This window comes from Suillus fuscotomentosus (genome assembly GCF_016647785.1).
Source record: "Suillus fuscotomentosus strain FC203 chromosome Unknown F5891scaffold_99, whole genome shotgun sequence".
Lineage (NCBI taxonomy): Eukaryota > Fungi > Basidiomycota > Agaricomycetes > Boletales > Suillaceae > Suillus > Suillus fuscotomentosus.
Window position 1 is genome coordinate 33,953 of NW_024539611.1, and position 23,012 is coordinate 56,964.

At 48.2% G+C, this 23,012-nt stretch overlaps 7 protein-coding genes across 7 annotated transcripts; 4 read left to right on the top strand and 3 right to left on the bottom strand.

The window, feature by feature from the left end:
- Positions 1-1,088, top strand: F5891DRAFT_1153227 (uncharacterized protein; the record flags this gene model as incomplete). Its single annotated transcript, XM_041365181.1, has 3 exons — positions 1-62; positions 110-230; positions 657-1,088. Exons 2-3 carry the CDS (start codon positions 219-221, stop codon positions 1,086-1,088), a joined length of 444 nt encoding a protein of 147 aa, XP_041219010.1. The 5' UTR covers positions 1-62; positions 110-218.
- A 345-nt stretch (positions 1,089-1,433) lies between these two features.
- F5891DRAFT_1066596 (uncharacterized protein) lies at positions 1,434-2,991 on the top strand. Its single transcript, XM_041363106.1, has 7 exons — positions 1,434-1,756; positions 1,813-1,975; positions 2,034-2,273; positions 2,331-2,425; positions 2,477-2,549; positions 2,598-2,693; positions 2,745-2,991. Exons 1-7 carry the CDS (start codon positions 1,538-1,540, stop codon positions 2,825-2,827), a joined length of 969 nt encoding a protein of 322 aa, XP_041219011.1. The 5' UTR covers positions 1,434-1,537; the 3' UTR covers positions 2,828-2,991.
- Positions 2,992-4,696: 1,705 nt separating this feature from the next.
- F5891DRAFT_1066610 (MoaB/Mog domain-containing protein) lies at positions 4,697-7,608 on the bottom strand. Its single transcript, XM_041363107.1, has 10 exons — positions 7,311-7,608; positions 7,025-7,251; positions 6,609-6,969; positions 6,445-6,548; positions 6,296-6,398; positions 5,894-6,243; positions 5,657-5,844; positions 5,264-5,609; positions 5,006-5,210; positions 4,697-4,944 (listed from the first exon to the last, which is right to left on the bottom strand). The coding sequence occupies exons 1-10, from the start codon at positions 7,339-7,341 to the stop codon at positions 4,865-4,867; spliced, it is 1,995 nt and encodes a 664-aa protein (XP_041219012.1). The 5' UTR covers positions 7,342-7,608; the 3' UTR covers positions 4,697-4,864.
- Positions 7,609-10,666, bottom strand: F5891DRAFT_1066614 (uncharacterized protein). The gene is made up of 5 exons (XM_041363108.1): positions 10,425-10,666; positions 10,121-10,363; positions 8,813-9,965; positions 8,259-8,759; positions 7,609-8,207 (listed from the first exon to the last, which is right to left on the bottom strand). The coding sequence occupies exons 1-5, from the start codon at positions 10,590-10,592 to the stop codon at positions 7,804-7,806; spliced, it is 2,469 nt and encodes an 822-aa protein (XP_041219013.1). The 5' UTR covers positions 10,593-10,666; the 3' UTR covers positions 7,609-7,803.
- Positions 10,667-10,807: 141 nt separating this feature from the next.
- F5891DRAFT_1066619 (cleft lip and palate associated transmembrane protein) lies at positions 10,808-13,921 on the bottom strand. Its single transcript, XM_041363109.1, has 17 exons — positions 13,753-13,921; positions 13,655-13,688; positions 13,279-13,601; positions 13,114-13,228; positions 12,974-13,059; positions 12,880-12,918; positions 12,758-12,830; positions 12,382-12,709; positions 12,253-12,327; positions 12,001-12,121; positions 11,874-11,949; positions 11,786-11,825; positions 11,574-11,724; positions 11,471-11,512; positions 11,342-11,412; positions 11,200-11,278; positions 10,808-11,139 (listed from the first exon to the last, which is right to left on the bottom strand). The coding sequence occupies exons 1-17, from the start codon at positions 13,834-13,836 to the stop codon at positions 11,032-11,034; spliced, it is 1,845 nt and encodes a 614-aa protein (XP_041219014.1). The 5' UTR covers positions 13,837-13,921; the 3' UTR covers positions 10,808-11,031.
- A 4,725-nt stretch (positions 13,922-18,646) lies between these two features.
- F5891DRAFT_1066641 (14-3-3 protein) lies at positions 18,647-20,167 on the top strand. Its single transcript, XM_041363110.1, has 6 exons — positions 18,647-18,750; positions 18,821-18,851; positions 18,907-18,973; positions 19,024-19,330; positions 19,385-19,728; positions 19,779-20,167. Exons 3-6 carry the CDS (start codon positions 18,907-18,909, stop codon positions 19,823-19,825), a joined length of 765 nt encoding a protein of 254 aa, XP_041219015.1. The 5' UTR covers positions 18,647-18,750; positions 18,821-18,851; the 3' UTR covers positions 19,826-20,167.
- F5891DRAFT_772184 (uncharacterized protein) lies at positions 20,115-22,949 on the top strand. The gene is made up of 14 exons (XM_041373204.1): positions 20,115-20,467; positions 20,543-20,669; positions 20,719-20,772; positions 20,824-20,896; positions 20,946-21,225; positions 21,282-21,306; positions 21,414-21,502; positions 21,558-21,641; positions 21,696-21,731; positions 21,784-21,804; positions 21,855-22,108; positions 22,162-22,347; positions 22,404-22,495; positions 22,555-22,949. Exons 1-14 carry the CDS (start codon positions 20,254-20,256, stop codon positions 22,766-22,768), a joined length of 1,749 nt encoding a protein of 582 aa, XP_041219016.1. The 5' UTR covers positions 20,115-20,253; the 3' UTR covers positions 22,769-22,949.
- The last annotated feature ends 63 nt before the right edge of the window (positions 22,950-23,012 follow it).

Sequence of the window (23,012 nt, forward strand, 5' to 3'; positions counted from 1 at the left end):
CTCCTCTGGGCTCGAGAAACAACCCTTATTATCGCGCTTTTGTAAATCGTATCATGGCCTTTGTGAGTTCTTTAAAATACGGAGTAAACTTGTTATAACCATCTTTTAGCAATTAATCAAACATATATTCAACTTTTTCTATCCCAACGAGACAGAGAATCAAAATTATCCAGATCGGCCGGGTCCGCTGCTGAGTTTTGGGGACCTCATACCCTGCTATGACCGTTCAGGTGCGTCATCCGACATATTCTCCTTGTGAACTCAGATTTGACAAATAGAACAGGCGATGTAATAGCTTATCTTCCGGCCTCCGTGCAGACCTTCAAAACTTTATGTCAGCGGAAGTATCAAAAGAACTGGACGACATTCTACTACCACATATTGCTTCGCTTCAGAAGCTCCTTGACAGTCCAGACTTGAACCAATATGGTGCGGAGGCATACCCCGTGATAGACTACATCTTGCGATCGAAGAAGAAGCCAGATGGTGTGGGTGCATACAGCATACCGTTTTGTGGTGACATCTCATCTCACGAGTATGCCGAAATTGCACGTTGGTTCTCGGAGAATGTTCCTGGTGCTTCCGGTCAAGTCGAAAAATGGCTTGGTGGCATGCCTTTGGTGCATGCTTTCACTCTCGTGGTTGCTCACCGAAAGGCCAGTGATTTTGAAAAACGCATCGAAGCTCGAAACGAAGAATGGAACGATAGCATGCTGTTGAAGATGGCTTGGGCTGATCTCATGATAAGCTATCCTACCAATAGCTTCGTGGCTGATGTCGACCTCGAGTGTCTGACCGCACTAGAAGCAAAGATGTTCGAGGATTCCGAAGAAGCAGGACCTGCAGGCAACCAGCAGTGGGGTTTGGATGCTGGCCAACATCACAGGCGATGGAATGTGTATGTTGGAATTCCTGATGAATGGGTTTCTGCAAGAGATTATAGCGAGAGTGAACTTGAAGTGAGGAAGACATTACCTGCTCCGTTCGATAGATATCTAACTTATGTGATTGACAGCGCGGCCCCTTATTCAGTGATAACTCTGATGCTACATCTTTGGAGTCTGCAGACGAGCTATCCGAAGCTGTAGTTCCTTCTCTGCCGGCCAAAGAATGTCCGCCCGTTAAACGTCGATGTGCTCCACAGGCTCGAAGGGTCCAGAAAGGGAGGAAAAGAAAATAGTCATTGGCTTATGTATACCTAGTTGTACATGGCTCTGAGGCAAATAAAATAACAAAAGAATGGTCGTGAACTCATCCAATTTGATCTGGAAGTTGAATATAGAATATAGGAATGGCGCGTCAGTGGCCGCGTCAAGGATCGTTAGTGCCGCGTCAAGGCTCGTCAGTGCCGCGTCACATGCGCGTCACGCCGCGTCACGGCCGCGTCACGACCGCGGCAGGCGCGGCAGGACCGCGTCAAAATAGCTACGCCCCAGTGAACACAGCCGCATCATGCACTTCTGAGTTCCGACTCGCCAGTCCATTCACACGGTTAACGACTAGCAACTTCGACCTCACCTCCTGAAACTCTGGATATATGCCTGAAGAACCAGTCCTGGAACATTCAGCGAGCCACTTGTCCAAATATGACGAGGTTCCCCAGGAACTGCACCGAGCCATGCTGCGGCTCAACTTCCCGTCCTCATATGTGGTTGTCGGCGCATACCGACTCTTCACCGATAAGTCACTGTATGCTCCTACGTGGGATAAATGCCGCAACGGCGCTCGACGAGGGCTGATATGTGGTTTTGCCTGGGTGAGTCGAAATTTACCCTGCGCACACATGCTCAGCGCTCAACAGCTTCCGGCCAGATTTGCGCATCATACAGCATTCAACGCCGCATCATTAAAGCAGCCATCACAAACCCTTCCTCCATCTTCTCCATGCGCTACATAACACGATTCGAAGAAACCGCAGGCGAACTATCTCACGAGACGTTTCTAGGGTTCAAGTTGCCCTTCAACATATCCACATGTGCACCTGCTCATCCGGTTATCATGTTTTGACACTGATCATGTACTTATCCTACCAGACGTCGCGATACTCTTGGTAGGATCGCAAGCTACCGGCATCATCAGCTTTTTTGTCGCTCGCAATATTCGCGTTGTCCGCCGACGTGTCTGGGATCAAACGGTAGCCTCGCGCGGCAAAGGGCCCGATTTCTGGCAGCCATATGTTGAAGAATGGGATTTCCCACCCGTTGTCAATGAACGCTGGGGTCGTCTGGACAAGATATTCAAGATATGGTTTTGGAGGATGCTCATACAGAAAGGTGGCCATGTGTTCTATGGTATTCACAGAGCTATTCCCTGAGGCATTACATCTCTAGTCATCTTACTTCCGCTTTCACTGTATCCCTTTGTCGGCACATTCATCACTGCGGCTTTCAAAGGCTTGAGCACCGCTCAGGACTTGCACAAGCCAGTAAGCCCTCATTCTTATCTTCTCCTCGTCAATACTGACTACTGTGGCAAGTATTTCGCCACAAAGAAGATGACAGCCCATCAAGAAGCTGTATTTATTGAGGAACGTAAATGGGACTACCGAAGTATGCACGACGTCTCATGATTCGCGTGTTTACTCACATCACGTTCAGCGTTCGGTTTCGTCGCGGCGCTACTCGAGGGTCTACCAATCGTCGGTCTTGTTTTCACAGTATCAAATCGTATTGGAGCTGCTATGTGGGCTCATGGTATGTTTGTTCACCGCTTTTTGCCCTCGTACATTCTCATGTTTTCTTCAGATTTGGAAAAGCGTCAGCATTACGTTGCAGCGCAACGTCGTACGTCGGTTGTAGGTCGTAGCAAAACTGTCCAGACGTACTAGTAGAGTTTGCTAGCTGTTGGCATGTCATTTTGTAACATAAACTAGACTCGCACCGATCTTCTTGAGATCCATTGTATTTTATTGTTGTATTCAAAACAACGGCATTATGATGACTATATAGATAAAACGTAACATTGAAAAGGAATATATAGTTTAAACTACATTGTTTTTCATCTCTTGTTGTCGACAACAATGCAATTCGACAACACCAAGGTCTGCAAAGGTGGTGTATAGTTGATCCTGCGCAGACGGATATGAAGTAGAATCCGTGCTAATACCATGTGCAAGTGTTGTCGTCACAGAAACAAACATCAACTGCTCAGTGATATCTGGTCTTCAAAGAATATAATATTCCTAGGAACCTGACGTCCATCATGTCGTCGACAGAGGCTATGTCTTTGATCTCTGCAATAGTATTGTGACCCGAAGCAATCCTTTTGTATTCTCCGCCAAAAATGCTGCGCTGAAGGTTGTCCGAGGCAAGCAACCAATCGCAAAGCCCGTGAGATTAATTCTGAATGTCCTCCATCAGAACTACCGGGTGACCTGTCGAATAGATCCAGGCGCGGACCAATATTCATCCTCGCTTAGTGTATCATCTCCAAAGGAATGGGCTTAAGGAGATACCGATTCCAGGCACGGACAGGCAAGACTGTCTGGCGACCAGGCCGTACCGGAGTGAATTAAATAAGCCTCTCTCCCGTCGTGATCAGCAGGCCATGAATCCCGTCTGCCTTGGCTCCATAGTCGCATGTTTGATAGTGAGATCGTGCCTCCGCCTGACCTCTGTGATACGGAACACCATGCAAAGCAAATAAGACTGCAGTGCGCGAAACGAGAAGCTCCTATGTTGCCAAGCAGGGTATAGAGTTTTGTGGTTGCTTAAGTCGATGTAGCATGTATCGCTCTACGCCCGGCGAACCCTGCATCGCGAGTAATTTCACGGAACGCCCGCAATTTTACGATACCGAGCGAACTCAACGTGAACGTGAGGTCACTAGCTCCTTTCCACCGAGGGCGATGTCCCTAGAGATATAGCGTGCCAGTGAGGGCTCAATGCTGATGGACTATATGACGATGACAGTTAGAGTCATAAAGAACTCATGTTGGGTCAGTCAATATATCTCATCTTGATTGCGTCCTGAAGCGTGCAGTCCCAATGATATTTGCATGCCATAAACGAGTGAGCGGTTGGGACACGATGCATAGCTGTTTGCAGGAGATCTCTTCAAGTTATGTGAATAGCTCTTCGGCAGCAAACAGGTTCCCCGCGATGCATGTATTTCGAACAATCGTCTGCGGGGTGACATGCATGCTCGATTTGCGGCATAACAGTCAAGAGTTTGGACAGTGCACATACTTTTTAATCAAAGACTTGAGCCTTGACATCAAAAAGATGCTAACTGAGAAGACGAAGAGGAGAGAAATGACCGTAAAAGTACCTCCGACACTTCCAATCCCGACACCCCGCCGCAATGCCCTATCATTTTCTTCAACACAACACCTGTCTTCAGGTCCAACACGCGAAACGTGTTGTCTAACGAGCCGGTGATCATATGGCGTCTGTCGGAGAAAACTGCGATTAAGTCTATGACGCTTTCATGGTCTTCAGACTGTCGTCGGGGTGTGGTGCTTGGGATGAGCTACAACTCCAATTTTTGAAGGTCAATGGTCGATGTGGAATTGTGGCTATGAGTATCGACATCAAATCGTTTCGTGATTGCATGGAAGCCCAGGGACATAAGGTTGTTCTCCTCCATCAAGGTTAGCCAAGCCTGAGCGAGAGATGTGTAGCTGTGCTTGACTGCCGCATGGCACTGGGCAACAACAACGCTCCCCGGAATGAGAGCGTCGGGAGTTGGGATGTGATGTCACGCCCCGTTACTCACTAAATTTGATTTGGCGCAGCTAGAAAGCTGCGTTGACCATTGTCGAAGCTGTTGACGTTTCCAGCGAGAAAGCGGTGTATATCTGCTAGCGATATGTATCGCGGTGTTGCCGATGCGGTAGGTGCGCCAAATGACGCTATTGCCCCCCTTAAGCCACGGGCTGCAGTAATGTAGCAACACAAATTCCTACAGGACTTGAGCCTGATTTCATTACTATGAACGTTACTAGTGAGTCGTGGCTATGTTTATGATGTAGGATCTGACATGTACAACTCTCCGATAATGACAGCATCTGCATAACTCCCAGCTTCCAATCTATCTGGCCCACCCTCCCTTTTGGTTGGTAGTCGCACAAGGCCATTTGCTCCGCTCAGGCTTGCAACTCGACTCGATCTTTGGCCACCTGTGCTCGTTGCTCGTAGACCTTCCTCCTCGGCTTTCACGATCACACGATGGAATTCAACACGAGAGTCCAGTCGCATGGCATCACTCAGCTACCGTATCGCTGTCAAGAAAGAACATTCCCGAAGACATGAATTATACCTACCTTCACACGTACACGTGGTAGGTGGCATCTTTCACCAGGCCAACCGCCAAGCTTCCGCAACGCTGGTATGACAAAGACATAGAATGTAACCAGGGCAGAGGCAGGGTTACCCGGGAGAGCAAACATGAATTTTCTCTTGTGTTCTCCTCCCGCAGTCGGGATACTCGCAAACGTAGTTGGCTTGCCGGGTTTCATTGACACCCGTCCAAAATGGACCGTACCCCCGAACTGACGTTCGATCACAGGCTTGAGAAGGTCGCTTGCTCCCATGGATGTCCCGCCTGTCGTAAGCAAAAGGTCGGCACTTTCGAGACCTTGTTTTATTGCCTTCACATGTGCATCGATACTAGAGCCGAATCAGACGATGAGTGTTGAAGAAATAAAGCCTCTTACTCGTCGGCAACAATTCCAAGGTCAACAACATTATATCCCATTCCTTCGAGGGCTGCCTGTAGCGATGGTCGGTTTGTATCCCAAATGCCTCCCCAACCATCAGAGGGAAGTGGGTTAGGAGATTGGAGGTCTAGAAGCTCGTTTCCCGTACTCAGAATAGCGACGACAGGCTTGCGATGCACTTTGACCTGACACCAGTTCATCTCTGCACTGACACATGCCTATTTGTCGACATACCTCTTTTCGCCCGACAAACGTTAGGGTCCCAACTTCGCCTCCGAGACTTGTTAAGACCTCGCCTCTCTGAAGCACAAGGTCGCCCTTGTGCACATCAGAGCCCGGTTCTCGGATATTGTCGCCTGGCGGGACCTGTACGAGTGTTTTCACCTCTTTTTCTTCTGCATCCTGTCCATCAGCGTCCTTGGCGGTGGATAGTAGCTCAGTGTCTTCAACCATGATCACTGTATCAGTTCCTGCTGGGAGGGGCCCTCCCGTGTTGATTCGAAAAATCCATCCCTCAGGAAGAACATCGGCCAGTGTGTGAGTTCTAGAAGTCAAAACTTTGTACGTTCCAGGAGGGTCAGACGCTAACGGCTACATCAGCATAGCCCGTCATATGTGACAGATACGAAGACTAACAGCGAAGCGCATAACCATCTACGCTGGTGGTCTTGGATGAAGGAACATTTTGCGGTGCATGGACATCTTCGCCGAGAATGTTACCAGCCAGTGCAGGTGTCACCTGTTGATACTCAGCACGTACTCGATATGTCCCAGCTTTCACTGACAGGAAGAGATACCACGCCCAGTGGTTGTATTTCATTCACGATTATATTCAAAGCGTCCTCGAGGGATATTTGCGGATATGGTGAAACGCGATGACGAGCATAAACTGTTGATAATCGCATAATGCTATGCTTTGATGCGGACCAAGTATTGGATGGAGACATACCAGGTAAAGAAGGATCATGAGATAAAATTGCCCGAGGCTGGGGCACGTGGTGATCATGATGGTGGTGGTGGTGGTGGTGATGCGGAACTCCGCCGTGTCCCGAGCCCATAGCAGCATGCACCTGCTTGCCAGTTCCCCCTCTGATGAGATCGATGGCATGTTCAATGAAGCCATTTGCAAAAAGAGCCTCCAGATTTTCTTTGACTGCCTTCACACTGCCTGGCAGTGTGACGACAAGAGTATTTCCCACTGTACCTGCGACAGGTCGAGATAGTGCTGCCAGCGGAGTGCGCTTTAACGACTCGGCTAGCAGTAGATGAACGATTCCAGCTGCTTCGCGCTCCAATAAAGGGGCAATCGCCTAAAAAGGAGGAAGTTAGTACCTACGCCAGCAGCATGAATGGGATCTACTCTACTTCGGGTGTCCGATCGCGCACGCCGAATCCCGTTCCCCCAGTGGAGATGATCCAGTCAACAGTATTTTCGACATCATAGCACCAGTTTTTGACTGTCTCCCTTATTTGTCGTTCATCATCTGGAAGAATGGTCGAGCGTACGCAACCATGCCCCCGTTGGCGAACGATCTCCTGGATGGTTGGACCAGATTTGTCTGCAGCTGCGTCCACCGACGCTGTATCGCTGACTGACGGAGTTTTTGGCTTAGTTTTACCCTCGGGGACATGAAGTTGACAGCACCCTGACCTGTGATAACGCCGACTCTGATCGCGCTCATGAATGTTTAAGGATCGAGCGTGGCAGCGTGACTCACGGGATCTTATCACACAGCCACAAAGCAGCCTGCAGGCATTCGGAGATTTCCGGCCTTGTGCAATGGTGGAGCTCGTCCATGTGCTCGATAACTCGCTTTCTATAAACGACATCATGGTCTCCAAGCGAAGCGTCTAACAAGATCTGCAGGAACGAGATGACGGTATGCAGGGCCATATTATGTCTTGACTACATACGCAAACGTACCTCATTGGGGCTCCGCGATCGACGCCACAGATATCAAAACTTACATAATGCCTTCCGCGATCGCAGGAAAGGGAGACCATGATGGGATTGCAATGCAAGCCAGAACTTCCGTACCATGTACAACAAATAGTATAGGTACAAGTAGGCTATCAAGGTGCAAAGTAGATGGGGCACAGTTATTATTGAAAAAATAAAGTAGATCATCAACTTGAAGCGCATCCTATGCCAGGCTTCTCCACATCCCAGCCGCTGGAACTTTACTTCGCGCTTCAAGTATCTTTAATGCTCGTTGTCTCCCCCGTGATTCATCAGGAAGGTCCATTTGAGAAGGTTCGTCATCACTCTCATTATCCTCGTCACCCTCATCATCTTGCGAGATGAAATCCAGGGTCCCGGGGTCCATGCAACGGTCACGATCACGAGCGGCATACGAAGCTTTGCGCAAAGCAGAAGTAGAATGCCTACAAACCATATTTGGCAAAGGAGGCACCATCGCACTAGCACGGTCAGGAAGGGATGTCTTTGGCTGATATGACGCCAATGATAGAGGTTCTCGTTTGCGTGACAACGGCCCAATACTAATGGGTAATGACCCCGGGATTCCTGGAGGATGATAAAGTGTACCTAAATAAGTCTTCAGCACGGCGACTTCATTAAATGGAAAAAAAAACTGACCCGAAGTTATATCGTCACTGTCATCGGTGTCACTAACAGTAACGCCCACTTCAGCCTCCTCTGGTATAAACGCTCCAGCTGAGCCGTTCTTCCCACCTCGTCTACTGACAAACAACTGCCACGCTCTGCTATTGGGCTTCCAAGCACCTCTGTGACTCGGGGTATCAGCGGCAACTAACTTTAAAATTTCCTGTTCCTGGGGATCAGGAGCCTCAGCTTCAATGCTGTGTCGGATAGATTCAGTGGGCATCTGCTCAGAAGTTGGGGCTTGTGTTCTAGATGTCCAGTTCTGTTTAGTTATCTGGGCTCGAAGAGAAGCATAGGCGGGCAAAGAGGTCGGCCTCAATGATGAAAGAGATGTTGGTAGCCCAACATGATTTGTGCTGTTGCGGACGCGTGTACGACGTCGGGGAATGTATGGGACCTCTTTGAATGGAAGGACAGGAGCTGCGTCTGACGAATCCCGATCGCTGCTTTCACCATCCAAATCAAATATCATGTCTGAAATAAAACCATCGTCAGAAAATCGCGTAAAAATCGTCATAGTTGGGTACCATCACGTCCTTCACTGCTTCCATTTTTCTCCGGATTCGGCCCGTCGGCTATCAGCGTGTCTGGTTTAATGTCAAATGTTACCTTGCGCTTCCCCCTCGACTCATTGCCATTCCTGCCGTGATCTGGCTTCTGCAATCGGTCCTCTTTCGCTCCCTTCAGCTTATTCTCTTCGTCACCGGGTGCGCTGGCAGAAGTGGAAGCATTACTCGGTTGCACACCTTCGGTCGCCTTCCACGTCTCTGTAGCGGTCGTCCCGGTTGCTGGGAGTCTCTGACGTCCGCGCATAATTTCCATCTCAGCTTCCATATCGATAAAATATCGGAAGCTCGCAGCCGTGTCCCGAGCCTCGTCCATGCTTCGTTTAAACGGCTGAATGAGACTTTCGCCCGTCATCAGTGGTAGTAGTTCTCTAGATGAAGTAGTGGACGACAGTGACCGACTGTCAGCTGATCCGATAGATGACGGGTGGGATGAATAAGGCGGTGGCGAACGTGGAATATCGCTTGCCTGTCCAGAATGTGTATTTCCTTCCCGAAGGGCACGAGGATGGTGAAATGCCGAAGTTGCAAGCGAAGCAGAGAGCGAAGATACTCTTGGAACCGATCGCGGCGCAGGGGAAACCATTCTTCCGGGGCTAACAACAGGCACGAAGTCCCGTACGGTAACCACCGGTGAACCAACGGCCGGCCCCCCTGCATGGTTGGTATTGGGCTTTCTTGAAGGGTCCCTCCGCTTAGCAACATCGGAAGCGCCCCAATCCTTCTCCGTCTGACCTAAGCTCTCCAGAAATCTTTTCCACAGGCTCTCCACAGCTCTTTTCAAATCTTCCTCGGCCTTCTCAATTTCAGCGACTTTATCCCGTATAAGAGCGGCGAACTGCTCCTCAGCGGACGATCTTAGACCCTGTGACTTAGATGTGGCTATGGACGATAGGTGAACGAAAACGGGATGTGAAGGTACAAAGGGCGCGGGTGGAAACAAGGGACGTAAGTTTGACAATATAGGCTCAGAGAGTACTCGGGAGCGCGACACGTCAGTGGAGGCGATGTCAGAGGGTTGCGTAGACGGCTTGGAGGTACTTGGCGGCACAGCAACATTGAAAATTGGGGAATATGTCGTTGACGACCAGAGCCTGAGGACGGCATCTGAATCCTAAAGAAAGTATCCTGTCAGTAAACCCTGCATGCAATAATGGATGACATCACGTCATAGACGTCATGACATATCCCCGGAAATTGTACAAAGGATTGAGGGAATTGTGCTAGAGACCTAGCTTCATCACTAGCAACCGGAGGAAAGTGACTCACCAGGCACTCGGCGTGTACCTCAATCCAGCCGCAACTGCTCATCAGTATGTCCTGCTCAACCCAATCATAAGTCGGAAGCAACGGTCCCTCTTGACCCTCTACATCCAGTGGGACCAACTGTTGTACACGATATGCGAGAGTCTGACACAATAAACAAGTCAATGTCGTATACCGGATGCATCGATTTGTATCGGCCAGAGAGGGACCCATTTTGCGTGTTCTCATTGTCAATTGAGGATGAGCCTATGATATAAATCAGAATTCACGGCGAAAAAAATTGTAGCAGATGAAGGATGCGACTGACAACACTGAGACCGTCCTGAGCAACATACATCAGTGTATAGACTGAATCTGTTACACTGTCCTTGAGAAAATCTGGAGGCGTGCTCTGTGGTGGCGGTTGCCTAGATTCTATTCGAATATTGAGACATTTACAAGCCCTGGTTGTATCATCCTGGCGGACATTCGCCATAGTTGACGGTGACCTAGCAAGATGAAAGACAAGGAGATTACAACACTAGTGTTGACGGGGGAGTCAGAGATGCGGATATGAATCCAGATTCCAGTGTCATATTCATCCCAATCAAGAACGTTTTTCCACGGTCCGATGAGTGCGGTAAACTTCGCGTGTTTCTGCCTAATTTTATCCAATATAGCCGCAAAAGTCAAAAATGTTCCAACGACGGCGAAAACAAAGGAGCATGATGCATCAGAACAATTGGGATATTACTCCTGATCACAGTATTCAACTACTCTAGATAATACATTCCACCTGATCTAGCAAGCAACGTCAAAACACTAGAGTGAGTCAATCGCATTTACGCGGGTCCCACAGGAGTTAACACGCAGAAGAACAAAAATATTAGACAAGGCATTCCAAGACGCTGTGTTGACCGGGCGTCCTTGGAAGTCTACTTTTCCTTCTTTGTCTCACCACTGTCATCAGCTTTAATGACATCCTCCGCCATCACCTGACCATACTCGTTCACTCGTTTAGGATCGATACGGTAGATCCAGCGCTGAGCAAGCACGAGGCTTGAGTCTAGACTAACGTATGGAGAAATAGCTCATCAACTCACCTGATACAGGAAAATTAAAAACACGACATCATCCCGGAAGCACGCCAGCCGGTGCAGCATCGGCATCTTGATGCAGAACCTGGATTCCCGCGAAAGGTCTTGTGAGCCTGGAATCATGCACTGGTTTATCGTAAATTCTTACGCAAAAAGGTCGTCGACAACTGTCGACAACGATTTATATATCATTGCCTTCATGGGCATATGCGCCACGCTCTGAAAAAATACAGCAAGTCTGAACAGGATGTACACCCCGTATGGGCAAGTGACAAACCTTGAGTTTATAATTGATAATGAGTTGAGGTATCAATTGTGCCTGTCATAGTTCAAATCGGTGTCAGGAAGTAGCCGAATAGCAGCATGCAATGTGGACTTACAAAGCCAAACATATACACAAAAGAAGTCAGCGTTGAGATCACAAAGCTGTACCATCCTTTATGGGTCTCATAAATCAATGAATAGATCGTATAAGCGGCGAGTAATGGAATAGTAAAGTATGACACAATGCGGAATGCAAGCTTGTCATATCTGATCAAATCCTTATGTCAATATTCATCATCCTGGATCAGTAGCGACTGCATTGACTCACTCTTGTGTTTTCTTCTCATCGTCACTGAGGACATGCTTATCTGATGGGCCATATTTTAGCTAACGAAACCACGTGCAAGAAACTGTACCTTTGATGCTAATCATATAGGGCAGTTGAGAGCCAGACGGAGCAGTGATAATGCTGATATCCACAGCCTTGGTGATCTGCGAATAGAATCAGCCCCACTCAATTTTGCGGCAATGTTCCTCATGCACCTTCCAGGCCTCGATAACGACACCCATCCCAGACCCCATAAGGATCATCCAGCTCGTGTTTTCATTGTTGTCAATGAGGTATAAAAGCACCACGGTCTGGACAAACACGTTCGTTATTATCTAAAAAGCGATCCAATATGCCGATCAATTTGAGACTGGGGCGTCTCCAGAAAAGGGAACATACCGTTCTGTTGAAGAAAAATGAGGAGTCATTATGACAGCCAACGACACCTGTACCACGTAATATCTCACCTGACAGAGACACCCACCAACTCCTTCCGCTGGCGCCAGTGCGAAACATCTGATTTGAAGGCAAGCATCTCAAATCTTCATACGCCACAGGATTAGTAACGTATACGATAATCGCTACGATGCACTTACACAACGTGCAATATGCTAACCAGTCCAGTCAAACCCAGGAACCACGGATTAGTCTCAGTAAGCATTCGTTTGACCTCATCAAGTTCCGCTCCTGCACCACCACCTTGTTGCTTGAGGGCTTCGTCGAAGCCGTGACTCATCGAGGCAAGTATCTGGAATTTGAAGTATGACATGGGTTGGAAAATTACTTCCAGCGGCAGCGTCGGAGTAGTTGTGTTAATTTCAATCAGATGCGAGCGAAGTAACCAGAAGTCATTGGGGAAGATTATAGGCTTGTAGAATCCTTTAGTGCCAGTGTCATCCCGCGCGCCTGGAACCAGATGTATATCTAAACCATAGTGAATTATGTGTCCTAAACCCTTTAAAACAGACATACGCTCAACCAGAACTGGGGGCACCTTGTCGACTGCTACGACCGTCTCGTCAGAAACGAGGGCCAACGTGAGATTCTGTTTATGGGTTTGTGTGGGGAAAATATTCATGCAAATCAAGATCTACCTTGTGCCAATACGACACTATGATATCGTCTTGCGGTTCCTGAAGGATCCTACTCGTCGAAAGCAGTAGCAAGAAAATGAATACAGCGACAAACCTCTTCCACCTTTTCATTGTCATCCGAATTGGAAAGCAAGTTTTTCTCTTTGCGTGCTTTCACTTTGGGCATGTACCGCGTCAAAACTGAAATGGACTCGAGTCAATCTCGCAGTGGGAGCCATATGGTTCTAAACTCACGTTTCCGGACATGATGCACGGAATGAGGATCGAAAGAGGGATTTGAAGGGTCCGGACTTGCGCCATCTTTGACAAGGAAAACATCCGCCCATAAGGATCCATTCTTTTGCACAGCCTGTACAAGTTTCAATATGGACATCAGAGAAATGACATTAAGAAGCTCACTAGGGGCAGATTAATATCATACGTGGCAACCCTGGTCTCTTTCCAGTCTCCGAAAGTGATGTTCTTCCAGACGAAATTGGGAAGACCGGCGTCCTGGTCTTCCCGCCATGCTGACGTCCATTGACGGGAAAACACATCGCCATTAGGTGAGGTCGAGAAATATACGTGCATGGATAAAGGTTGTCCAAGTTTCCACGCAGTATATGCCTGTACAGGGGGTAAAAGGAATGGGTTGACCTCACCTGCTTGGGCGGCATCATCATTAGCAGGTGTTGCTACGGAAGGGGCAGTTGCAGGTTTTGCCGGTGCTATGAGTTTCATAGCTAGACATTTTCCAATGAGTCTTTGGGTTGCTAAGCAATAATTGGTGACGCACCAAGCTGAGAGAATGCCCATATCAAAAACACTTGCTATGGGTTGGGTAACTTGGGTTAGCTGTGGTATTATATAGATTTCAGGTAAATATGCGCTGACTTGAACCACTGAAAACAATTTCCAGACTGGACTTTCATCCTGCTCAGCGGGAGGGCCAGCTTGAGCATGCGCTGGCGTAGACATAATGGCTCAGTACTAGTTGTGACGAACCAAGGAACACGCGCACACTCAAGTCAGCTCCACCATCACGTGATCAGGCACATCTACTGGCGGATACCAAGCGGATACCCTTACCATGATCAATTTTTCCACGCACGAAGTTCTTATCATCTCCCGACGGGCGCCAGGGATACTAATGAAAACATTGGAGACCATTTATAGGAGCGACAGCAGTGTAGGGTAAATTATAAGGTGAGTATGTACCTGTGGAATGGATCAGTACCAAGAAAGAAGCTGTATCTTCAGAACATTTGTAAGGCAAGACGATGAGTGATATGTGCCACACGTTCCATAGCTAACTTGAACTCCCCACTATCGATCCAGTGGATATGTATATGCTGATCTTTGAGGTGGAGGCCCAAATATCTGCTTCGCATTGACGGAACAGGTCATGTTTAAAAAGAGAATAATCAATGAGACAGACTTGGCAGATATGTTCGAAGTGGACCGCCACGCCCTCAGGCTAGATCAACGCAAACACCATCGTAGGACCACTTGGTAGTACACCTGATGGTTAACAGTTCAAGATCATTATCTCAGACCCGAGACCTAAATGGATTACGGGACGGTTTCCAATTCCTTGGCGTTTATAACAGGCTGGCAGATGAGAATGACCGAGGAAACCTACGGTCATCTGCTTTTTGATACCACCCGTTAGCAGCCTTTCTGATCTTCTCGATAGCCGCAACTTGATCAACGCTTATAACCTTGGGGGCGAAACCAACCCTCTTTGCTGAACATCCTGCTCAAGCTCTTTAGCGTAGTACTGAGCCAACTCGACTAGTGCCTGACAGATATTCTCGTCGTCATATCTGAATCTGGGATCGGGTATGTGTCATGGCGAGCAAGAATAGGTTTGATGCACGCTTTCGCAGTGATTGAGAAGTGCGCAATTTCTTTGAAGATGACGAAATTTCCTCGGCGTCTGATGGGCCTTTTTGTGCTGGCATGTCGTGGGAGGCGTTTACGGTGGTTGAGAAGGTTGTGAATGTAAAAGCGGACGTGACGCGTTTATACCCGACGTGACATCGCGCGTTGTCACGTCACACACCTAACTCATTCAAGTACCAACTGAGGCGTCAATATTTCAATCACGCTTTGAATCAAGGGTGTGTACCATTCTGCATGCCCTTCTTCTTTCTACGGGGTGATCAAGCTTTCCCAGACGCATTGCCAGAGGCCCCTTCGGTTGATTTGGATTCATCACTCATCGATGCATCTTCGACTTCTACACAGATGCGCATTGCGGGCCGATCATTCGGGTCTAAGCTAACCCTTCGGACTTATGTACGAATCATGCCACTCGATAATACTTCTGCCTAGCTCAGATAAGTAATTCTGCCAACAATTCATCTAGTTTTCCCCTTTGTTCACATAAGTAACTAACACAGATACGGGAATTGCACGAGCACAGATCATGACATCGGTGTCCATATGCAGCATTCGTGCGTAGTGAAAATAACCCAAGCCCTGATATGGGTGAGTTGCAACTTCTAACACGTCGGGACCGGGTACTGAACTTTGAAGTGGTGGGCTTAACCCAAAACGATGATCAGATCTCCTCCGCTCTGGCACCGAACATATCACCTGCTCGAGTGTCAGGCTATTCCGTCGAGGATGTTCAATTGCCCACATGTCTTAATAAATGATGGATCAGTGGTCACGGGAGTGCTCTCGTACATCAGGCCTGGGCTGCACGGGGTCTGCTCGGACATGAGACCATACCTCTTCTGATGAGCACAAAAATATGCGGTGCTAACACTGTTCTTCATGAGGCTATGCAGCATCTTCACAGCATACGGAACACATTTCTTCATTCTTCCCCATGGAGCTTGAGGTGATGTTTCGAAGATGTTGTTTCATTTGAGGAACTGACACTGATGAAAAATGTACTGCCTTGAAATTACTACTTACTTGAGGTAAGTGAGGATGTTATTGTAACCTAGACGCTAAAGTCTCACCTGATTATTTGTAGTTGATTGAGTTTGAGCGCGGGGAGCTTTTGTGTGAAGCCTTCTGATGCGTTGGAACATCTCGTGATCTCCAGCTGGTGAGTTGAGTCGAGTGTCGCACCATTTTTTTCGACATTCAGTTTGGTTTGCAGTCGATAGTGACCTATCATGCGTCGTACGACAAACGACCTACTCAACTTCGATGAATATGTGATGAATGACACCCCAATCTTTCTCATACGCTTATCAGACGTGGCTTTGGTTGAGCTCGATGACGTGAGGAAGCTCTTTAGGCTGACTTTCATCCAGTCTTCATGGTGTAGGCACTCGGGCGTCGTCTGATACACCACCTTGTCTCACCGGTGATTCAAAAAAGGGGACGTGACTCTTGAAGAAAAAAGGCTCAAGTCAGCTCTGGGATTCGCAAAGCTCCAAAAGTTTGCATTTTCTGCGAGAAGGCCAGTAGAATTTGCGTGGTCAGATACCTGCCGCATTGACAAACAGATATTAACACTGAGCTCGACGAGCCGAGGCGTTCCATATTTCGGTGGCATCCCAACTCGGCCCATTTGCATCATCCATCTGGTCCGTGGAGGATGTAATGGATGGCAAATAGACGACAGGGGCTGTACATCACAAGACCCCCTTGCACCTGCCAAGATCAGCTTCAAGATCGACAAGCCTGGATACCCTTGACAGATATGATGGAATGACAAGAGCCCTGCACATATTGGAAATTCTGATCATCGAAAGCCACCGGCATTCCTCTTCACCGGCACCATCTACGCAAGCTTTATCCAGGTCCGTGCGATGCGCATGACGTGGAAAACCAGACGCAAAACAACAAGGTTGAAAATGTAGCATATTTGCTGCTGGGTATTTTTGGTGTTGACTTGGAGGTCGTGTAGGGACTGTACATTCTGCAGGCTGGGCTATCATGCAGTTGAGTAACCCTTCTAATCTCGACTGGACCGGCGAGGCTGCAAAACATCACAGTTCGCATGTTATTGCTAGATCGTCAGAGTTTCACGGGTCATCGAGATGTGCGGTTGGATAAAGAGCTACTAGAGATATCTGATTAGCCTCTATTTGTGATTGTATCACTCCCTCTCATCGTCCGCCGGTTGCTTCCGTATGCTATGGTGTCATACTCGAGTGTCCGCTGTGTCCGACCATCCAAATTGAGATCAATATATTTTTTCCTCTTAGGTGTTTGAGCGGCCACGCTCTTGGAACTGTCAACTACTCGCTCAAGATGTCTCAAGTGCCTCGGATCGAGGTCAAGTGACGTGACTCAAGTCGGCCGGCTTTACCCCATTCCGCAAATGTTCGTACTCGACAGATACCTCGGCACACAGATCAGCCAATTTAATCAAGCTTGAAACTGCCTCTCCTCTTGACATGAATTTCACCGGTAGCAGGAACTTGGGATGGGCTTGGTCGAGGTTAATATCCCCATTCCGAGCACAACATGATGGGATACCCGACACTGCATCATTATGTATACGCAGACGAGATGTATATGTATATTTATTCCGCCCTGTCAACGACTCATGCGTACTCTTGAATTCAGGTTTCCAACACAAACTGCCTAGGGCAAAGGGAAGCATTACTAGAACGGGCACGCTGAAGCCTAGTGAAACCCTGTGAAGCCAATCGTCCTCCTTGTAATGGTCTGGATGGGGGGAATTAATATGACTTGAGGTGGAGATACTAGGTTGATATTATCGTGAAAACGTGCCGGGCCCGCGATCGTTGTGAAACGCGTAATGAAGAAGGAACGATCGTTCCATATGGTCCGCTCAATGGAGGCTAAATTCCTATGGGCTATGTCTGTCATCGATCTGTGCTTTGCCTTTATGCTTGCAAATTTCTCGTTATCAAAACACTCTGCCTTCGGCACACAATGATCGACCGATGCGCTGAAAACTGTTCGACGCCGCTTTCAAGACCGCCTTCGCTGTCAAGAGGGGACAACAAATACAGGAAGGGTTACATAAATATATTTCGCCATCCGCTCCGGCGACTCAACAAGTACTGGATGATAAGTCACGGATCCAGAGATAAGTAGAATTAAATTTACGCCAGTAGGAGAAGGAGGCGGGGTCTAAGAATGACACTGCAAGTAATGTAGAAACTTGACGTAGAGCATGTTCGCGCATTAACCCGATGAGGGGATTGCTTCCCTACAAGACTTCGTCGTGTATAACCGCGGTTAGTCTCCCGAAGTCAGACCATATAGAAGACGGTCGTTCCTACGAGCGCGGGCCGCTGCATTCGCTCGAATCCGTTAAGCGCGGAGAAATGCATCGGTCCTGTGTGGGATAGATTACGCGCGGGTAAATTGATAGTGGCATGACCAGAGGACGTCTGAGATGCATAGAACCTACATACATACCACGGCGATAAGATCGGTCGTGTGAAAGGATAAAAACGTTGTAGTGGGAGTATAGCCTGTCAGTGTCATCACCGCCTGGGTCGCAGTAACGTTCATGATGGAGCTTCATGACGGCAATGATAGCACGTCTGGAGAGCAGCGAATTCTATAATTGGTGACTGGCGGTGTTCGTGGCTGTGTTGAGCGCTTAGTTGATAAGAACACAAAAACGAGTAAACTTGCCTTAATCCGAGTACTTACTATGGAGTTACCAGGCCGCCGCACCTACAATAAAAATGAAGGAGCACAACATCAAAAGGTGGCCGAACAACGAGGCAGACGACGACAAGAGATATGACACAAACGAGGTTCTAGAATTGACAATAGCAACAATCAAAGACACAGATCTAGGTGATTGTGGCGTGAGAATATATTCCAAAGTTGGTTATACCCTAGACCCTGCCCTATACCCGAACCCTCTGCCCAGCTCACAATTTAATATTTCCACAACACTCCTCTTTTCTAAACAACCACCATCCTCAACTCCTCGTACGTCCTCGTCCTCGTCGTCTCCCTCAACGACAAACTTGCCTTGCTCATAGTCTTACTTTTTCTCTAGCTTTCTATACTCATCCTCAATCCATACAACAGTGAGTATTTGACGCGTCCTAAACGCGTCGAATCACGTTGCTAACTATTCCTTAGATGCCTGAAACGCGTGAGGACTCTGTCTACCTCGCCAAGCTCGCTGAGCAGGCTGAGCGTTATGAAGGTACTTCAACCAACATGCCTGGCTTGTAAAAGTCACTCACAATCATTTAGAAATGGTTGAGAACATGAAGCGAGTGGCATCGTCGGACCAGGAGTTGACCGTCGAAGAGCGCAACCTTCTGTCCGTAGCATACAAGAACGTTATCGGTGCACGTCGTGCATCGTGGCGCATTGTCTCTTCGATCGAACAAAAGGAGGAGTCCAAGGGTAACGAGGCTCAAGTAGCTATGATCAAGGGTTACAGGGAGAAGATCGAAGGCGAGCTCGCCAAAATCTGCGAGGACATCCTCGATGTCCTTGACAAGCACCTAATTCCTTCCGCTGCTTCTGGCGAGTCGAAGGTGTTCTACCACAAGATGTACGTTCTCTTAAGTGTCACGCGTTACCATTCACTGACGTCATCCTCCCACAGGATGGGTGATTATCACCGATACCTCGCAGAGTTTGCCACTGGCGACAAGCGCAAGGACAGCGCAGACAAGTCCCTGGGTGCCTACAAGGATGCATCGGAAGTTGCTGTCACAGAGCTACCGCCCACGCATCCCATTCGCCTCGGTCTCGCACTCAACTTTTCAGTCTTCTACTACGAGATCTTGAACAGCCCCGACCGTGCTTGCCACCTTGCTAAGCAGGCTTTTGATGACGCGATTGCTGAACTTGACACACTCTCGGAAGAGAGCTACAAGGACTCGACCCTCATCATGCAACTATTACGGGACAACCTCACCCTCTGGACTTCAGACATGCAGGATTCGGGTACGTCGTCTTCTCACCAATCTAATTTATGTTTCTTAGCTGGCTTACAGAGAAACCAGATACGAAAGACGAGGCTGAGGCTGCAGGCGACGACTAGAGGTTTGCCTTTTCCTTTTGATCTTTATATCTGGTTACCCGCTGCTACCTCGCCTCGATGCGACGTCTGATAGTTCGGGTCCTTGACACTTCATTTGCATTTCCTCACCTCCCGCATCGTCTCATTTTCGTATGTTTCCTTATTATCCGTAGTCATACTTGTGGCCTTGCCATGTTACCTGGCCTTTAGGGGCAAACAAAGATATTCTGAAACTCCTTCTCAGTATCGCGTGATAGTCATCTTACTGGGCTCCATGTTTCGGATGATGACGGAGCGCTATGACACTCCTACATAATACTGTGACTTATCAGTATAGTTCAATCTTAATTTCTTGCAAGCACAGCGGGAGTGTCCAGCTGCTGTTTGAATAATCTGGACTCCTTGCCTCATGTCCTGAGCTTGTACATCCTTTGTCCGGTACCAACACTATGTCACGCAGGCATGAAGTTGGCAGGCTCACAAACCGATCGAGAGTGTTTCTGAAAGCATTGGCTCGATATGTTGCTTTCCCGTTACGACTCGTACATCGTCTGTTTCATGCCCTTCTGCAACTATATTCTCGCAGGTGTCAGTTCCTACCCGTTCAAAGAGACGGGCGTGTAGAGCGAGTTACTGGCTCATTCCAGCCCTCCCTCCTTCCGAGTAAGACCGTGCAGCTACAGGTGCCACCGCCATCATCAGGGTCCGCGGCCAATTCATTCGTCTCACTATTGCCAGTCCACACTCAGGCTCTTCCGACATCAACTAATCTGGGCCAGCAGTTGCATCCTGCACCTTCAGTCCACTCGGTGTTCAGGCCATTCACGCCCTCTCAGGTGATGCGATACAACAAAACCCCTCAAATGTGAGCTTCTCGCATTTCGAATGAATCCATGGACTAAATAGGGCCGCAGCAAGCGGGAGGTCAAACTTGTGAATATCCCCGCTGGAAAGAGAGACTATTCAGAGTAAGTCCGGTCATTCCATTGGATCGAGCAGTGCTTGATGACGGAGCGTAGCAAGGAAGACAGTGGTACCTGGTGTGCCTGTGTACACCCTGAAGGAGCGCTGTACTTTCATGACACTGTTCGCGTATGTCATTTATAACGACTCGCCCTCTGTCACTTATTGCAGGCAACAGGGTATTTACACCGATTCGGACATGCGGGACGGAGAACGCCGATCTAGCATGACCTTGTGTATCGAGAAGTTGCTCGCTCAGCTCACTCACCAGTGTGGATTGCAGCTGTGCAGCGGTGATATAGAGCTTGTGGTGGAGTTGACAAGGAAACGTAACAAAGATAAGGTATACAGGTATTATCTCGTCGATCACCCCAACCGTCTACTTTTCTGGCTCGATGAGATATCTACGAAATGGATTTTTGATGGAGTTCTGGGCGTTGAGAAGTGGAGCCATATCAGTACGTCCTCTTGCAGGGGTAAATATCATCGTGCTCTTTATGCTTAACATCTTCAGAGTATGCTATCCAGCATCAGTACTGGCAAGTCTGTCATTGTGTGTGTTCATTGTCTGGTCGTTATATTCTTCTGACAAAGCGATGGAACAGAATGTGCAGGATTAGTACAAACAAGATTGATATGATTTCAGGCAACACTGCGAACTGTATCCCAGTGACAAGCTGCGATGTGCCCAGTTGCTCAAGGAACTCAAGGAAGTCGTTGTGCATGCTAGCGCTGGTGATATTTCCTTCTCAGTGTACCCTCATAACGTGTCGCTGAACGGAGTTTATAGAGATTATTACGACGGACTTGTCGCTGTCGCCCTTCGACGGCGATGAATTATCGAAAATTCTGGATTTGATTGATCGATTTGAAGGCAAGCGAAAGTTTTATTTATGGCGGCTGAACCATCACTGATTCTCGACACTAGACAACGTCCAGGGCGCCCATTATACATGTGTCATAGGCGAGTATCATGTTTCAACCATTTTTCCCTTCAGAGAATAAATGTTTTTCAGCCAGGTTTATGCGCTATTTCAGTAAGTTCTGCCGCGGCCGTGCATAATGTGACTTTAAACCTCCCGACCAGCTCGAGCTCAATTTTTCAATTTTTGCGGACTCCGTGAAGCCCGTTTAGACGCGGACCAGTCTCTTTTTGTCAAGGAGAAGAAGTCAAAGTTTATGGTGGCCCTTTCGTGGGCCATCAACGTTGCACTGTTCGATGCTCCGCGGTCACACATGGAAGAACTCCGACGAGTGTGGGTCGATCGCTGCATCAACTCTCCGCGCTGGAAGAACTTTAACACCAAGCTGAGCAGTGAATGGTCGGGCATCACGATGTATGTGCGTACTGCAATTCCCATCAGTTGACATTTATTTTCGCTGAATCATATCAGTCAACTGTAATGATAGCAGTGGACGTCAGTTTCCTAGCTGTACCTTCCGTGAATTCCCAGGATACGAGTTCGGTTACAGTTATCACCTCGTACATTTCCTTGTTTTGCATCGTCGGATCGCTGGTCGTGTCCTTGTTTCTCACTAGACAGAATCAGTTGCATGGGCAGGAATTTGCCGACACAGCGGTGAGCAAAGAACGGTGCACTGATGATCGAATATCGCTGAAACAAAACCATCGCAGGTTATATTCCTCACGCGGGTGACAGGATCTGTATTTGGCACTAAATCTCTGGCGATGGTGCACGGACTTCCGTATGCCATGCTGCTGTGGGGGTGAGTATTTTTATTCTTGTTGGACTTTCGTTACTAAGGAAAGTCCTGTTCTTCTGCAGTATGGTGTATTTCGTAATTGCGTTCTCTTACCAGGTCTTCACGTCCACGCCCATTATCACTCTTGCAACTACTGGGAGTGCATGCGGCGTTGTGGCGCTTTTTACGCTGTGGCTCGTAAGCGCGGCGAGGGATTTCCATATATTACCATTGTTCCAGGCATGGCTTGAGGGTTTCAAAGACAAATGTCGGAAACTCCATCGGACACGGCCTTGAAACTGACTCGGTTGAGTTAGATTCTGATCATTAACGATTCGGATATGTGGCAGCTTCTATATCAGATATCCCAACAGCGCACTACGGCTACTTATGTTGTCAGACCTTATAATTGCATCTACATTTGCACACTTCATTGGATCGAACAATGCTCCATGATGGGGGCACTCCACAGAAAGACAGTGGCAACCGGTGTCTTCGTAGACACCCTGAAGGAGCGCTATACCTTCATAACCCCGTGCAC